The sequence below is a fragment of the Papaver somniferum genome, unplaced genomic scaffold (assembly GCF_003573695.1).
Source record: "Papaver somniferum cultivar HN1 unplaced genomic scaffold, ASM357369v1 unplaced-scaffold_128, whole genome shotgun sequence".
In the NCBI taxonomy this organism is placed as follows: Eukaryota; Viridiplantae; Streptophyta; class Magnoliopsida; order Ranunculales; family Papaveraceae; genus Papaver; species Papaver somniferum.
In genome coordinates this window covers 12,779,481-12,798,191 of record NW_020621936.1, presented here as the reverse complement: position 1 = coordinate 12,798,191, position 18,711 = coordinate 12,779,481, and the positions used below count along the sequence as shown (strand labels likewise).

Here is an 18,711-nt window from a genome sequence, read left to right as displayed (position 1 = left end):
TGTTACTACATACTATTAATATGAATACGCTGACACTACATATTAATATGTATTGTACTAGTAGTAACAAAAATATCTTATTGTTACTAGTAAATTATGCAACTACTTTACTATACTAAACTAGTATGATAGTATACTATTATAGTATAGTATACTAGTAAACTAGTAGTAACTAGTACTAGTAGTAAAATATGTAGTATCAATACATAACAATTTTTTTTGATATGTAGTATCAATACATAACATACTACATATCAAACATACTACATATCAATATATAACATACTATATATCAATATGTAGTATCAATACATAACATACTACATATGAAACATATTATATGTCAATATGTAGTATCAATACATAACATACTACAAATCAATATGTAGTATCAATACATAACATATTACTACTAGTATACTAGTTACTACTAGTATACTACATACTACATATGTTATTATCACATACTACATACTAGTTACTACTAGTATATTACATACTACATATGTTATTACTACATACTACATACTAGTTACTACAAATTACTTCTAGTATACTAATTAGTAGTATACTAGTTACTACTAGTATAACTAGTATACTACATATGTAATATGTAGTAACATATGTATTATTATACGTAATGTTATATATTAGGGTTAGTAAAGTAATTTTACTCTTTTCAAAAAAAAATTGGACTAGGGAGTAAATATTTTTTGGCGCTGGACTAGCCAGTAACCCGGGTCGGGTTTTCTGGACTAAATAGTAAATCCCTCAATACACAACCCACGGACAAACCCCAAATCCAATAAGACTCCGATTTGGAGAGTTTTCTTGCTCTTAACTCTTAAGTTTTTCGGTTAGGTGAGAATGTTCCGAAAAGATTTTTCTCGCTCTGTTTGATTATTAGAGGTGATCTAGCTATCACCGGATCCTACAACCCCGGCTCAATCATTGTTGGGATTGGAGTTAGCTAGAGCCTATCTTCTCGAGCATTGTCAAATTCGAAAGCACTTCTGATTAAACTTCGGTGGTATAGGCATGTGAGTAATGGATTTTCATCAATCAATCAATGTGGTGTCATTACTACATTAAAGGTTATCATCTGACTCTATGGATGGTTTAGGTAGTCGCTGACAAAGTCAGCTTGACAATGTACCAGTGCAGACACTGCAGTTCAAATATCTCATTGTTGGAAGCAGTGTTTGAATTCCTTTTCACTTTTGGATTTCACAAAGTTCAGGACCTTGATGTTGTAGGATGTAAAGTATCTCAAACCTTAGAGAAGATTGGTTCTAAAGCTGGGAGTCGCATGGATTACAAATTGACGAATCTAGTTCTGAGGGCTGACAAAAAAGTAGAGCTTGACAGAAGCCCCGACTGACTTTGTTCTTTTGATTGCATATTACACTCTCAAGGGTTATTTTTCCCATTAATATGCATTGGTTTTCCTATTGTAGTAGTAGAAAATCTAACATCCTACATTTAACATCCATTGAGATTCATGCAAGATAAATGAACAAAGAACAACATGGATACATAAGAAGATACGTGATTCGGCATGAAAACTGTTAGAGCACTGCTCGGTCAAACTCGCATGCGTTGCTATCTCAAGCATGTTTTTCAATGTTAGTGATCAAAACTATAAGTCTTGATTTCTAGTCTCTTATAGCTAAGTCTCGGACTAGGATAGTAAGTGTAGTTGAGCTCAAGGACTTCATGGCGATTCATCATACAAGTAGAAGATCTACTCAAGGAACCGGTGGAACTTCTCGACAAAAAGGTATGTGGAGACTTGAACTTATCTGTCACTCAAAAGTATATCTATTCTATCTCCTACTCTTTGAGAAAAAAGTCGTATGCTATATATATAGACTAGATTATACACATTTGGTATTTCGAGTCGAGTATACCTCGCCTATCTATATCTCGAAATATGTGTTGGTAAGCTTTTCGCTTCGACCAAATTTATCTTTACCTAGTGACGAAAGTCATGTGTTTCAATCACTTTGGAAATTGCTTTGACGATTAATGATGTAACAACTATATAACGTCCTCTAAGAATGTTTCAATGATTGGAATGAGAGTTTAGATTACATAACCAATGGATTCCTTGAACCGAAGTTCTCGAACTTTGTTGATCAAGAGAACCGGAAGTATGGCAAGTGCCAAGTCGCAAACTGCCGAAGTTCTCAAACCCGAGAATTTCTGCTGGAGTTGACAAACTACTTGCGTGAGCCAAGTCCGCGAACCGGCGAAGTTCTCATCCCGAGAATTTCTGCCGGAGTTTGTAAACTCTGTCCGGTGTCTTAAGTCCGCGAACCTAGTCTGCGAACTTGAGAAGGTTATATATCTAAAGATGATTTCTGAACTTAATCTTAAAAGACTAAGGAATGCTTTTGCAAACCGTGGCTATTAAAGTTCATGAACCGATTCGAGTGAATCAAATCATCTTTGCTTCAATTGTGTCTTGTGTAGTTACATAAGATTACCTTGCAATTGAACAACTCTCTTAACTAGTTCAATCGAGTCATTTGAACTAGTTATGGTGAAGAAGAACATGGTTGGTATGAAATGCTCATATGGTTAACCTTTCGGTTAGACCATTGTTGAACCAACAATGTACACGTTTGGGTATGGTTGACAAACCTAGAAGCGTACAGTCATTTGTGTATAAAAAGCTAAGTTTTCGATCTAACGGTTGATAAATATTAGCTTGAATCTAAATCAGGTTTTCATCTAACGGTGGATATTGATTGCTTTGTAACTAAGGCAAAACCCTGATTTGAAAGGCTATATAAGGGGACATCTAGCAACTCTGCAAAACTAATCTCCACACCTTACGTGTGATACTAGTTTGCGTGCTAGAGTCGATTCTCCTTTAACCTTTGGTTTTCTTCTTCTAAAACCAGGTTAACGACTTAAAGACTTCATTGGGATTGTGAAGCCAGACCGACACTACTTCTATCGTAATTGTGTGATCTGATCTTGTATCTTCTATCATAACAGTACAATCATATTGATTGGCTTGAGATTGTTTGATTTCTCCGATAGGCAAGATATAAAAAGTAATTACAAACATCTTCGTCTCATTGTTTGTGATTCCGCAACATCTTGTTTCGCTACCATACGATTAAGATTGTTGTGAGGTGATTGATTAATCTAGGATGTTCTTCGGGAATATAAGATCGGATTATCAATTGGTTCATGTTCGCCTTGGTTATTATCAAAAGACGGAACAAAAACTTTAGGGTTTTTCTGTGGGAGACATATTGAGCCTTTGATAGACTTGTCTGTGTGAGACAGATTTGTTTATTGTTAAAGCCTGCGATTTTGGGTCGTAGCAACTCTTAGTTGTGGGTGAGATCAGCTAAGAAAATCAAGTGCATAGTATCCCGCTAGGATCAGAGGCGTAGGAGTACAATTGTATCTTGGATCAGTAGGAGACTGATTGGGGTTCAACTATAGTCCAGTCCGAAGTTAGCTTGGAGTAGGCTAGTGTCTGTAGCGGCTTAATACAGTGTGTATTCAATCTGGACTAGGTCCCGGGGTTTTTCTGCATTTGCGGTTTCCTCGTTAACAAAATTTCTGGTGTCTGTGTTATTTCAGTTTCCGCATTATATTGTTTATCTTTATAATTGAAATAATACAGGTTGTGCTTTTAGATCATCAATTAGATTAATCCAACCTTTGGTTGTTGATTATCGTTGATTGGTCCTTGGACATTGGTCTTTGGTACCGTCCAAGTTATTCCTTGTGTTTGATTAGGACTCGCTGATTTCTATTAGCTTGAGTAAATCAAAACAAGAGAGAGATATTAACTCCTTGAGATACTTTTACCAAGATTGAGTCTGACTGTCTAGTTGATTCTATAGAAAGTGTTTCGAAGTTAGTCCATACACATTGCTAAGCGAAATATTGGGTGGTGTTGTTATTACCCCCGCTTTTTCATTTGGTATCAGAGCAGGCAAGCACGTTCAAGACCTTACAAGTTTGTGTTTGTAGCGATCTGACTATATGGACCATAAAATCTCAATTGACGCTTCACCAGGTTTAAAAAACAATCGTAGGAAAAAGTCTGATAAACTGGCTACTCTTCGAAAAGGGTTGGATGAACAAATCCGGATCTACGCTGGTCTTGTTGCAGAAATTACAATTCTTAAGGATTTGATATCTGATAATAGTCCCTTGGTGAATCTGAGAAACTCCAGTTGTTCCTCTTTAAAAAATAGTCGTAAATCAGATGGTAATCAACGACCAGATGTTGAGAAAACTGATATGACTAGGAACTACTCATACAAACTCAAAAACGTTGGCCCGTGTTGCTGCTGTGATTCTTCCAATCACCTTCAACAAGTTTGTATGTCTCTTGAAAAAGGGTCGAATGTTGTAAGTGATCTTTGCAAGAAAACTAAACAACCTTTGGTTAATCTGAAAAGGCATAGAAGATTATCAAGAAATTCTAAACATAAAAGTACTAATAATATGGGTACCATTGTCTTAATTCCTACATCTCCTCTTCAATGGTTTGGGTTTTCCATCGACCGTGAAGGAGGAAGAAATTCTACAGACAAATCTAAAGAACAACTTCAAAATATGAGCCTTTTTAGTTGTCATCTTTCGCAAGTAGAATCAGGAATTTGTGACGAAACTCTGAACAATCCCCTCTGGGTAAATGCAATGCATAAAGAGTTAAATCAAATTCAAGGACAAGTTGCGTGGTATCTTGTACCATGTTCTTTCAATATCATTATTGGTAGCACTAAATGGAGTGTCAAGAATAAGTCTGATGAATTTAATACAACTGTCAAAAACAATGTCAGGCTTGTCGCTCAAGGGTGTTCACACATTAAGAAATTCATGATTGATGAAACCTTCTTTCCTGTGACATGCTCTGAGCCCACTCAACTTTTGATAGATAATGTTTGTGTTCTTGAGAACAGGTTGTTTCTAATGAATAATTGTCATGTGACCAATGAGACAAGTATTTCCGGAATCAAAAGAAAGAGGATTTCTTCTCAGACGACAAATCTTGATAATTCACATTGTGATAAACAATGGGAGCCTTTGGCTCATAACGTCTCTATCTAATTCATAGACGTTCGCAATCCCATATTTATCTTGAGAAAATGGGGTTTGTGTATTTTTGGCTCAAGAATTTTTTCCTTGTTAAGAAGTTTCTTCTTACTATATTAATAATGTATCCTTAAAAATTTTAAAAGTCTTGTTGTCTAGGTTTTTTTGTCGTTCGTAAACTTTCATGGCTCTTGTAACGAGAAGCACCACAAGCAGGGATGCAGTTAGAGCAGCTAACGTACGTCGGTGTACAAGAATTCTTTCCACAAGAATGAAGAATGTGAAAGCTGCAATTAATGGTAAAAATTCTCTCTCAAACTGGTCTGTGTCTTGTTATCAAAGTGATGATAACTTCAGGAACCTGGTTAAAGAATTCGTCAAAAAAAGAAACGATTTAGAATTTCAATTCGATTAGTCTTTCGGGAAAGTTAATTCACTATGAACGGATGTTGTCTCTTACAACGAACAAAGTACGTAAACTGAAGATAGAACTCAGTAAGCTGACAGTTATTTCCAAAGAGTTGAAGGAATTGAATAATCCCATTATCAATGGATTTTTCAATAATGAGAAGGAGTTTTTTGTAGACGCCTTGAGAAAGATCTACAATGCCTAGTAAGTCTTCTTTTTTGGCTTAGTTGGAAGAATAACTAGTGCTTTGAATAGCGATGATTGTGACTACACATAGCTATTATTTTTCATCTTCTTGTTTTTAGGTTTTTGGTTTAAATTCTAAAACTATTTGGAGGATGATGTTTTGCAGTATTTAATCTTTATGATTTGTTATATTGCAACTTGTTATGGGATATTGGTGTTTACGTCCGTGAACTATGTTATCCCATATTTTTTCAAAAGTAAAGTCGTTCATAATCGGTATTCGTTTATTGGTTTAGGAATGAATAGACTTTTGACATATACAAAAGTTAAGCCTATACTGTCAATCTTTGACGGAAGATAAGTTAAAATCTTTTGTATCCAAGGATTATTGCTATTGTATATGCTTGTACAAAAGAATGAATCCTTGTGTATTCCACGGTATTGATCTTCATTGATACATCTTTTTGTATTACCGTGAGGCTCCGTAATGTATCTTATGTTGAGCATGATACAACCAAGTTGATTTGAGAAGTCGGAAAACATGCTCAAGGACTATTGAACTTTCTAGTTGAACAGTTAAGAAGTGGTTGTCGTTCAAAATTCCTTTTAGCTTCCACTAATCATCATGGATGTTTAAGAGCTTTAGAATTCCTTCCAACGATTCCATAATCTTCTTCAAACATCCTTTGTTTATCAATAATTACCTTCCTTAAGAAAACATCATTACTCTAAGGATTTGAATACCTTTTCCAACAATTTAAAGAAAATTTTTCGCAAAACACCATAATAATTCTTGACAAAGCACTAGTATTAAAACATAAACACCATCAATAGCTATGAGATATCTTCTCTAGCATCAACTAACATTATCAATAGTTAGGAGCTTTACTCTTAGCTAACAACACTTTCAAGGTATCTAAAAGATGTTACTCGTCCCGTTAGTCGGCACCAAAATGTAGTTGTAGAAAATCCAACATCCTACATCTAACATTCATTGGATTCATGCAAGATAAATGAACAAAGAATAACACAAATACACAAGGAGATACGTGGTTCGACATGATTACCTACGTCCAAGGGGTGAAAGAAGAATCTTATTACTTGCTCACGGTGATACAATGATGGTAATGCTTAGCAAATACACAAGGATAGTTTCACTCAATCTCTCTCCTTGCTCACTCACTTACAGAACCTTCCTTCTCTCATTACCTCGCTGGGTATTTATAGATAAAGGTCTTCATACAACCATGTTATAGTGTTGGTCTTTCCTAACATATTTGTTATTCCATCGGCTGGTCATGATTGAATTCTTCCGACACTCGCCTTCTGGTAATGTATCTTCCCGTGACATGAGTGTTCTGAAGTCTCTTCGCCTGTTGATATTAGATATCCCGATTATCGTGCATCATGTTGGTCTTCCGATATCGGTCCCACGTTGATCTGACTCTTCAGTCTTTGCACGTGCTTCGTTAGTAGCATTTAATGCCTTGTCGCTTGATTTAAACTGGGCCATCAATTCTTCTTAATCCTTTCATATATCGTTCGTCCGATTGGATGTGGTGCATATTTCGATTACTGCAACTAGACCCTTGGGTTTGATATGATGCTTCGCCTTCTGATTCCCTTGGTACCCTCGTCTTTTCAGTTTTTATATAGAAGACACAATCGAACATGTCAAATTAACTATGACAAAGATTATTCATACTGATTATCAACTCTTAGATCAGATGCCAAACCCCTCTCATGATCCGGTGATACACAAGATATTCAAAAGTATTACAACTAATATACTTCGGTTCACCGCCTTACACTTGTGTTGGGTCTTTAGGTACCTAAGCGAGAAGTATTCACCAAATATTTGATTCATTTTTTGGCCTAGTAAAGAAAATGCAATTATTAAACCATCCATTTGGCTAAACATGATTTGCAAAAAGAAAAAAGAATTATAACATGATTATGATAAATTTAGAATTTACTTTTCTTTGATAGAATTTCTTATTTTAATCAGATAGTACGGTTTGATCCTTCGTGTCAACATAATGATGGGTTCTGTTTTGGAAAGTGATTAGATACAAGAGTACCACTAAGTTTTTCCTTGATCTAATTGGAAACCTGATGTTGTGATATATCTTGTTAGAACACTAATGCGTGTCGTAAGTACAAATATTACTAAAGATATTCTCTATCAATTAGCTATTAATATAGCGTGGTAGGGATCGTTGCCACAAGAAATCGTGTAATTGATATGTTATTCAAGTTAGCAAATAGTCACAAAAGAAAATACTAAGGGGATTGGTTTTTAAATTTAAAAGACAATAACAAGAAAAGATGATTAGGGAATCATTCGTTGTTACCAATGTTAACTCAATCAGTATACATATTTATATATCATAAGAATCATTCATCAACAACCGTAAGATAACAGGTACATTTAGCTAACCAAAACTCCTTGTATCACCAAACAATAGGTACTCTTAGTCACGAAATTTTACTCATAACATTACTAATAGTGGCGGTGGTTACAAAGTAATGGTTGAAGTGGGGAGATGAAAGGATGGTGGTGAAGAGGAGTATAAGTGTGGTGTAAATCCACTACTCCCTCCGTTTCACAAAGATAGTATGCTTTGACTTTCTCAGAATATTAAGGAGACCATACTATTTTACTTGACTACCCTTAGTTACTTATCTATTTTATTTTAATAAAAATGCTAGTAATAAAGACTATCCAAAATTGTTGTGAGAATTATAAATACGAAATATAAAAGGAAAATTTAAAAGATATCGAATTTATGAAATATAAACTTTATAAGGAATTTATTTTTTAGAGTTAAATGTATATTTTCTTAAAAGGAATACATGATATATTTGTTTCCTCATTTATACTAATTTCTTTAATATTTTAGATTGGTTCACGTTAAAAATGGATTTATGATTATAAAGAATTCAAGGGTATATTAGAGAGTTCGTTGAAAAAGTATGACTATAAACAGAAGCTGGACACAATTTTGAAACTGACGAAAAAGGAATAGAGAACGGTCTTTCAGAAACAGAGGGAGTATATAATTTTAATCCACTATATAATTATTTCATAACATGGAATAAATTTTCCTTCATGCTAGACGTTGTTTGAATTGTCATGAAGCATAACCAGTTCCAGGTGTGAGTTAATCATTCGTCATTTTGTATCATACCACACCGGTCTCGAGTAAGTACACTCTGTGTTTGCGCTTCCTTAGGCACCGGTTGTTGAATAATACACCTACGCTTATCCAAACACAATTGTGTAAGCAATAGCAAAGTCTTTTCTTCTTCATCACTTGAAGTATCCAAGTGGATTGCGCATGTAAGTCTCACACCGGCATACATTAGACTCATAACGTACCTTTGCAAACAACGATTTGAGTTTCAATTTTTATACCTAAAATATAATTCAATCAACATTCAACATTAATAGAGGTAGTAATTCATAGTCATTTCATTCAACATTAATCGCGAGATACATCTCAAAACAAATAATAATCATTTTAAATACATATATGCTCTGATGTTGTTATTAAGTTATATACAACGTAGCTAATCAACCTAATATCAAGAAAATCATGATTATCAAAATAATTTAAGGTAGAATGACTTACTTGTGGTGATTATGTGGATGAAATTCGAAATTGAAAAATACAATAGAACCACCAATTGTTATGTAACAAACCCTTTTATATGAAGTGAAGTGAATTCACAATAATATTCATATTTTGAACGGTTCTGACTCTTGGAAATGTTCCTTTACGCCAAGAGAGGAAAATAACACGGCTCATGTATTAGCCAAACATGCCGTAGTTAATTCTTGTAACACAGATTGGAATACTTCCTTGCCACTATGGTCAAAGGAATGTATTCAGTCAGATATTTCCAGTCATTAGATCGATAAATCTCTTTGTTTTCGTATTTAAGAAGAAGAAAAAAAAAACTCATTTTGTTTGGTATAACAATTCAAACTAAACCAGCTTCAAAATCAAACGGGAAAGAAAATGGGTCCGAGTGAGAGAAAAAGAGGGCGTGAATAAGGAAACGTGAAAACCCGAATTGTTCCTGAAAGTTTATAAGTGAAAAACCAAAACTGCGTTTCCGTTTGATCAAGGTCAATGCTTTGATTCGGATTGAACTGTTTTGTTGGAAACTGAATCCCCGTGTCACTAGGCTAAGAGATGCCCCTCCCCAAAAGTGAGGTGCAATTGAACACTAATTTGACTTGCCTACATTTTAAGCTATAGCCACGCGAAACGCGCAACCATAGAGCTTGGCCTTAGTATAGCACATACATGGTGAGCTTGTTCATTTTGTAAACAATTTTTTCATTTTCGAAAAGAAGAAAAACTTTAATTTAGACCAGAGTTGGTAAAACCGATACAATAAGGCAATAAACTTCCGTTCTGATTTTGCTCCACCCTATAGTTGCAAGGGAAAACATCGCCAAAATATAGAAGAATACAACACCTCACATCAGGGATATAAAAGGATTTTCCTCCCCCTGAAGTACAGCCCTCTACTCATGCAGAATTTGGCATCACTTTCTTTAAGAAAGTAATCGGCTGAGATTCACTAGGGGCTATTTCATCAAAACCAACATAATTTTGTTCTTCACTGTAAACATGGCACACTGTCATTATAGTCTTCATTAAGCGCCAATTCCAATTTGCCTCATTCAGATACTGTTTGCAGAGAAATTGACAAAACGCAAGAATATATTAACATGTAATTTAAAAGAATTTTAAGTTTAAAGCCCACACAAGATGGGAAGAACGACATATTTCACCTTGCCCCAGTTTTCTTGTAGTGATTTATGAGCTGCCCGTAGATTGTAGCTCGGTATTCTTGGAGAAATATGATGCGGAATGTGCACATTGATATCATGACAAAGAATCTCAATCCTGGCAAAAAGAAAAAAAAAACATTTTTACTATTTTAGAGAAGTACGAAGAAGATAGTACATATTTTGTATCTTTGAGTAGTTATAATACGAAAGAAGAACAAAAGAGAGAATATAAATAAGTATTACCAACTAGGATAGTTACAATGTACAGTTCCATTTAATTGGGCTTGAGCTGCATTCCACTCGTCTGAGGTTTTGAAGGGTATGTGAGGAGCCGTATGATGAACCATTGTGAAAGTACTCATCTACCGGTCAGAGATATGGTAAGAAACGGTCACAAAAAATAACTTGCAGTAATCCATATAATACACACTAAAACAAACTATTGTACCATGTTGAAATCACACACATAAGTTCAAATAAAATAGAAATCTAGTTGTGTTTACCCAAAAGTGGTAGCCTAACCATGGCATCAACCAGAACTTAACCCATCCAATGAGACCCGTCTTCCAGATAATCAACGGCCAACCGACTGCTATGAAAGCAAACACACAACTCAAGCTTATTTTGACCCTTTTAAGTTCATTTGGTCTGAACTTATTCAAATCGAAGTGCCACATCACCCTAGCAAGATCAAATAATTAAACAATTTAACAGATGGAAGAGTATTAAATGGGAATAATCAGAAGTACAGAAAAAAGAAAACCAGCAGTAAGAATGTAGCCATGAAGTGCCAAAGGTTACAATCTTTGTACTTCATATTTTGGGCGTCTGAGCATCATACCAGTGTGCTCAAACGCCCAAATAATTAAACAATTTAACAGATGGAAGAGTATTAAATGGGAATAATCAGAAGTACAGAAAAAAGAAAACCAGCAGTAAGAATGTAGCCATGAAGTGCCAAAGGTTACAATCTTTGTACTTCATATTTCGGGCGTCTGAGCATCATACCAGTGTGCTATGGACATCCATGTCCGAAATGGACCATATCCAAATATAATTGCCTTCCGCAGAGCTGGAACTGAATCAAATTCTTCTTTCCAAACAGGTTGCCATGCCGTATCTTCAACTAACCTGATGGAAAAATCAAAGAGAAGACAAATTTTAAGAATACAAACATGAATCAAAGAGAGAGGTGTTGGGGTGTGAAACGAAATTATAAACCAGATACTAAAAATACATGAATCAGAATTCGTACATATTTGTTTTTGCGTGATGGCGATCATGCTTAAAGCGCCAAGATTCATATGGGTATATTAGGGGCATGAAGGCAAGCGTCCCAATGATGTCCTCCACTAATTTATTCTTTGAAAAAGATTTGTGAGCACAATCATGGCCTATTACAAAGAACTTCAGCAAAGAAAGGGGAAATAAAGGTGTAAGTATATTGGAAGAAAGTATCTACCAAACTGAATGATAAAAATAAAATAAAAAATAAGATAATACTAACCCCAGTTATTGCAGTTCCTGTCCAAGCCCAAGCAAGAGGAAGAAGATACCATGGAGATTTAGAGATCATGAAGATCCCCAGTGCATAAGAAGTGACAGATATTAAAATTGTCTTCCAAGCCTTCACATCATCTATCTCAAAGACCTTAACGAAAAAGACACCAATAAGAACGCGAACTATCCTCGGACAAGGACAGTGACATTAACTTTAAAGAGTATTCAATAGATGAAAGATGTAAAACTCCAGAAACACTCATAAGAAAACTATTCAATAGCCAAAACTGATCAGGTGATGTGATATGGTTGTCTAACAAAATCAGAAGAACATTGGGTATAAGTGGGCGATGCTAGTATGACTATTAGGAATTGCCTCTGAGGTCAATTGATAGCTGTGACTCCTAGGAGTACACTGTGTGTGTGAATTCTATACATTAATAGGTCCGATATTTTCACGGCATGACATAAATACCCAGGTATTTACTTCTGTAGCATACTTAGGGAGCTATACCTTCTTGGGAAGGGTTTCAACAATATCCTTCAATGTAACATTATCCGGAAGTGGTTCTCCAATTTGAGTAAATCCGTAGCTTTCCGATAACTTCTTCCTATACTCCGCATTGCCTATGGAGGATGGTGGAACTGCGGCCGCCACAGACTGTGTGGTCTTAATCTTCTTCTTATGAGACAAACACCGGTGAAGCCTGCCTCTTTGGTGGATAAGGCTCCCTAATTTCAGGTAAGAAATGCCTGTCTATCAATAGAAATTATTTATCAAGGTCCCAACAGATGAACTGAATTTACAACACACGGTGAATGTACTCAGATAAACCAAAGACATATAGAGATAAGTAGATAGATGAACTGAATTTACAACACACGGTGAATGTACTCAGATAAACCAAAGACATAGAGATAAGTAGATAACCAGTATTAACTCATTGTTCGTTAGATAACTGAATTCATCCACGTTGTTTGTTTCACCCCCTCTCTCTGGAGAGGAAGTACCGTGTCTAACCATCTGCGATTTCTCCTACATGATTAAGCTACTATAAGTGTATTGGTTTCATACAGATAGATGAAACAATATTAGATAGATATTAAGCTACTATAAGTCTAACCATCTGCGGTTTCTCCTACATTGCACACCTTATTTTCCTATTAGATAGATGTACAGAGGGAACACTATTGCCACTAAGACTGAGTTTCTGTACCAATAGGCTGATAATGATGCTATTTCAAGAAGCAATAAACCAAAACTACATCAAAGTAGTCAAAAGTGATTCCAATAAACCAAATTTAAAACTTGTCTAAATTAGTTCAGAAGATGCTAATGAAATACAGTATATAGTACAAAATTTAACCAACCGAATTCTCAAAATCAAGGGACAGTAGCGAGATTAAAAAGAGTGAGAAAAGAGGGGCATACCACCGCCATTAAAGAATGATGTTCTGAGAGGTTTTCTTAGCATAACAAGTTGGTTAGAGGAATTTGAAGAAGATGGTGGTGTGGGCAACAAACTTAAACCGGCAACTGGAGAAGCTCTTATCGCCATTTTCAGACACTCAATCTGGAGGAGAATCAGTTGTTAGTTTGCCCCCAAGAATGAGGTACTTTCTAACTTAGGAGACGAATGGAAAGAACAATCCTCACAGAGATTTCAGATTTCTTTGATTTTCTTTGTGTGGTGAGAGACATGTGAAATATTACCGTAGTTTACAATAAAGAAAATAAGAAATGGATTAGTTAGGTTAGGCCCAAAATTATGTCTCCATTATAACCTCTGTTTCCGATACAAACTACAACGGTGGTAGAAAGCGGGAAGCACATTCCTAAACCCCAAGGGTCTAAAGGCTTGTAGACAACAAGGTATTTCATGCGAATTCGAACTCCTTTGCTGAGACTTGAGAGCATCAACAACAGCTCCTCAACATTATAGAGAAGTCTTCTTGCACCTCAGCAAATGCAAAGCTAAAAAGATTGAGCGACTCAAACTGGTTTAGGCTCGAAAGAAACGGTAGTAGGTATTTTTTCAATCAATCGATTAACCATTAACATTCTAATATCATGCTGGACACATACACAAAAAGGATTGTTATAGGCAGGTCAGGAGTTATGATAAAGGAATAATGTTTCCGTTTTATGGTATGGGAGAATCATAGACAAAGATACTGTATACTACTCTAATATTTATGTAAAACTAAGACAAGTGAAGCCTAACAAAATGTTCAACATTTCACCACTCGTTCATGATTCCAATACATAATATGATTAAGTTGGTCTACATCTTTCAGCTTGTACATCAAGTAACACTGTCCGAGAGAGAGATAGTATGTGTTGCAAAATCAGAATGGAATCTTTTGACAGATCTTTCATCGCCAAACAGCTCCTTGCCAGAAAGCAGTCTAAAATTCAGTGTCGAAACAAGAAACCATGACCTTTGAAATCATGGTTCTAGCAAAAGGAATGTAGCTCATGCTATACCTGCAAAGAGAGAGTGTGACGCTACTACATAAGTGGCACAAGAATGAGAATGATATCTAAAACAAGAAGACTAATGGCAGGCATTAGAATAAATTGGAACACAACCAGCCATGATTGGGGTACCAACTGGAAAATAAAAAAACATCCATCCAATTAACAACCTTCATGAAAGAATAAAGAAAATAAAGATGAAGCGAGGTGGACTTAAGGGTAGCACCTAACTATTGAGTCAAGCTTAAAAGGCAAGAATAAATCAAAGCCGCCTATGTGATTGCTGAACTAAGAAGTATCTCACTAGTTTAAGTAAATATGCCACAATCAAGTAGATACAAGCCAAGAAATTTATTGTAAAGAATGAAGCAGACGTCAACTTGCAAATTAAAGTAGAGAGCCTAGTGGAGGGGTAGAAAGAACGACGTACCACACAAGGGCCCCAAACTCTAACATGATTGCCAAAAGAGTTAAAAGCTTGCTGTGCACCTGCACAGCAGGAAGTTATGAATGTTCAGCGCCATGCAAAATTGTTCAGGGCAGCGTGGAAAAGAAATATTAGGATTTATAAGCACAAAGCAACTGTGTTTTGACTTACATAAAGAGCACAAAATAGAGCAACTACGATGCTTGCAAGGTATATGGCTGTTGCATAAATTCGAACAGGATCAAGCATCATTGTCACTTGACGTTTGGGGCCTATTAGGAAGGCTGTGCTGGCATTAAAAGTTCAAGTTTAGAATCAATCAGAGAGACAATACTGCGGGAACAGAGAGCCACAAATAACAGAAGAATGCCAGAAGTAGGCCAAAACACTGGCACACTGCCAAAAAGGGGGGACTTTCACCTAAAACAAAGAAAGATGAAACAGCACAAACAATTTACACGCGGCTAGGATAAGCCTTCTTTCCTAACAGCAGAGCAAAAATATTTTGCATGTCAGATATAATACAGTATCCTTAACTCGAGTCCATTAACTTACCTCCCAAGAGACAGCAGATTTCCGAAGGTGAATGTTATCCCAAACTTGATTGGATGGAAAAAAACAAGCATTACTGATCCACAAAGAGAAAGAACTTCATATTAATTAAAGCATAACAATATATGCACGGTTTAACGAAGTCCCTTACTATTTGAACAAGAAACGTCAGAGACACAACTGTTTGCTGTTCACTTTCAGTAAGGCTATGTTGGTTTCATGTAAAAAAAGAGTAACAGATTGGTATTAAATGAAAGTAATACAGGGTGTCGGGTAGGCATGAAAACTAAGGAAATGCTTTTTAATTCTCCGTGTTCCTCTACTGGTGAATAGACCATGCGTTATAACTGTTTCCCATTTTTATTGAAGATAGTACTCAAAATACTAAACACTAAACAAATTATAAACGGTAGCTGTAAAAGGTTTTTCACAAACCTAGGACAACCTATATTCCATATGCAAATACAAAGAAAAGGAAAGAAACAACTAGGATGGCGACTGGAAAATTGGTGCTGAAATATCACTATAAGAGATGAAAGATTTGAGAGAAAATAAGAACTCATAATAACAGATGAACTTACAAGGAGCGTACAAGTTAAACCAGCTACGAAGCAGATAGCAAAACCATAGAATCTCTGATCAATAGGTAGATAACCAGTATCAGTAAATCAGTACCATACAAAATGATAATATTGGCAACAAACATCACTCTCGAGTACAGTAAAATGATAGTAGCCGAAGTCAAATGCAGTGAATCATAATTGTTTAAACACACTCAACTTTTACTGTTTAGAAATCATCTTTATCTTACTTACACAGATTGCTATTCGCTATATTTTAAAGGCAATATACGATAATAAAATAAAGTGACAAAAAACCATCACAGATTGCAATAGTAAAAGAGCAGGTTGACTCTTTTGTTGGTTCATTGCATTGACAATTTTAGCTATCTAGTTGGAAAGAACCCTAACCATTCCCCAACCAAAGTGTCTGTGAGTGTGTACATCCTTCTAAACTGCCCTTTGACGAACTAAAGAGTAATAACATAAGGTCCCTTCAACAAATTGAGGTTACTGTTTGCTAAACAACTAGCCAGTCAGGCTCGAGAATTCATTAGTTAGCCAGTCAGGCTCGAGAATTCATTAGTTACTTGGAGGTTGACGTATAAAAAAATAGCTAAATTTCAATTTTCATTTAAGCAATATATCTACCAAAGTCTTCAAAGATAAAAAATAAAAAAAATCTAGGATGTTAAATGTAATCAAGTATCAAGCGAAACTGCTTGGGATGTTTTTCGTCCTTTTTCTTGATCAACATGTTGGTTAATAAAAGTTGTTCTAACTTTTGCATAATTTATTGTTTACAGTAGATAACATACAGCAATTGCCCATTAGATTATCTCACCACAAGCATGAACAACGAAATCTCAAAAAGCCCAAAAACCTATAGGAAGAGAGCAACAGATGTAAAAAGAGCTAGACAACATGAAGGATCAACAGACAACATATACCCAAGAGAAAAACAAATACAAATTGATATGGACTATGTCAAACCTTTTGCGAGGTTTTCTTGGATTTCTAAAATCCAAGAGAAAATGATAATCTCACTACTTGGATCTCCAGTATTCTAACTTGTTATTATTTATGCAATAAAACTACGAACTCGTTATCATGTCAATTCAAAAGCAATCAAGACGGAAACGTTATAATAGATCTCTTCAATAAAACTTACCAACTAAAATCAAACCCTAAAATATACAGGACAAACAAACCCTAACAGATCAACCACAGAATCGAAGAACAGTTTGAAAATTAAACCCTAGGTGAAGAGATTAAAAGGGAAAAATTGAGAAATTGAAAACAAGAGGAACCTGTTTAGTTGACAATGTGCATTGGCGATTGAATTCGTCCATGAAAGATTCTTCCTCCGCTGCAGCTTCTTCATCTTCTTCAACATCAATTCCTGCCATAATCTTCATTTTCTCCCATGTTTGATTCATTTTCTCCATTTGATATCTCACTGGGTAAAGCTTAGATCGACAGAGAGAGAGAGAGAGTTGCCTAAAAATTTCCGAAGAAATAAGAAGTCCGAAGAGTGGAGTCCACTTCAGTCTGTTTAAGCATGTACAAGTAATATACAAGATGGGAGTGGCGGGCAATTTATGCACAATTAACCAGAATGCCGAAGCCAAATGGTTTTGGCATTGACTCAGAAGGATCAAAATACTGGGTGTTCCAAATACTAATAAGACAAAATATAATTTGCCTCAGGGTTGGTACACCTCCAAACAAATTGATACCCCATTAGCAACCTTGCATTTTTGAAGTTATGTGGATGCGTAACGTTATGGGGAAAGGCATTGAGCAACTTTGTCTTTGTCGAGCTGTAGAGACTATGTTGAGCAGCCATGGCCGTTGGTAAAGAGTCTATGCAGTCTCTACCGCTAAGTACTTTTTAATAGTTGTGTTTTATAGTTGTTGCCAATAACTACATTCCCCACCATATGTATATACTACTTCTTCCCCTACTAACTTACACCTTTCTGACACAAGCTTTGCAACTATTTACGTATTTTTAAAATGAATTTTTCCATTTATTTTGATTTTTTTTTCATAATTAATGCATTCTTCTGATAAAGAGATGTAAATGGATATCATGAGGGTTAACGAAAACAACAACCATATATAACCATACCACTTTTAACTAGTGAACAATAGTGGTAGAGCATTGCGCGGTTAAACCCACAAGTTTTGCTATCTCAAGCTTGTTTTCAATGTTAGTTGATCAAAACTATATCTTGATTTCTAGTCTACTAAGTCAAGTCTCGGACTAGCTTAGAATTTGTAATTGAGTATCAGACATCATCCTTGAAAACTGAAGATCGACGAAGACATTTGGAGAACTTCGGTATCAGGTATGTGAAGACCGAACCATTCGATTTTACTCACCATATCACAATTTTATCTATTGAGACTATGTCGTATGACTTCTAGTAGATTTACAAAGAAGAAGTTTCGAGTCAAGCTTGTCTTGTGAAAAACTCGAAATATGATTCTAAGCAAAGATGTTCAACGGTCCTTAACAATATTAGTTCTATGAATTAACTTGTGGATCAACTAAAATTTGCCCATACAAATGATTTTATCATTTGGGAATGTTTCAAACATCATAAGAGAGAAATATTGAACTAACTGATATTTCTACTCATGGTAGGTTGGCAAACCAGTTTGCAAGCCATAGATATCTGACTTTTAGAAATACAGGAAGGTTGGTGA

At 35.5% G+C, this 18,711-nt stretch overlaps 2 protein-coding genes across 5 annotated transcripts; both read right to left on the bottom strand.

The window, feature by feature from the left end:
- Positions 1 to 10,012: 10,012 nt before the first annotated feature.
- Positions 10,013 to 13,701, bottom strand: LOC113332079 (omega-6 fatty acid desaturase, chloroplastic-like). Of its 3 annotated transcripts, none has more exons than XM_026578756.1 (9): positions 13,411 to 13,701; positions 12,493 to 12,710; positions 11,986 to 12,129; positions 11,734 to 11,885; positions 11,487 to 11,609; positions 10,982 to 11,159; positions 10,722 to 10,840; positions 10,479 to 10,593; positions 10,013 to 10,374 (listed from the first exon to the last, which is right to left on the bottom strand). In XM_026578756.1, the coding sequence occupies exons 1-9, from the start codon at positions 13,535 to 13,537 to the stop codon at positions 10,213 to 10,215; spliced, it is 1,338 nt and encodes a 445-aa protein (XP_026434541.1). In that variant the 5' UTR covers positions 13,538 to 13,701; the 3' UTR covers positions 10,013 to 10,212. The 3 variants fall into 3 exon arrangements, with proteins under 3 accessions (XP_026434541.1, XP_026434540.1, XP_026434542.1); XM_026578755.1 differs by having other exon boundaries at positions 12,493 to 12,731; positions 13,411 to 13,700; XM_026578757.1 differs by having other exon boundaries at positions 12,493 to 12,735; positions 13,411 to 13,696.
- Positions 13,702 to 14,141: 440 nt separating this feature from the next.
- LOC113332051 (vesicle transport protein SFT2B-like) lies at positions 14,142 to 17,609 on the bottom strand. 2 transcript variants are annotated; one of them, XM_026578715.1, is made up of 6 exons: positions 17,307 to 17,609; positions 16,018 to 16,071; positions 15,440 to 15,483; positions 15,056 to 15,173; positions 14,888 to 14,946; positions 14,142 to 14,466 (listed from the first exon to the last, which is right to left on the bottom strand). In XM_026578715.1, exons 1-6 carry the CDS (start codon positions 17,442 to 17,444, stop codon positions 14,388 to 14,390), a joined length of 492 nt encoding a protein of 163 aa, XP_026434500.1. In that variant the 5' UTR covers positions 17,445 to 17,609; the 3' UTR covers positions 14,142 to 14,387. The 2 variants fall into 2 exon arrangements, with proteins under 2 accessions (XP_026434500.1, XP_026434499.1); XM_026578714.1 differs by having other exon boundaries at positions 15,440 to 15,512; positions 16,029 to 16,071.
- Between the last annotated feature and the right edge of the window lie 1,102 nt (positions 17,610 to 18,711).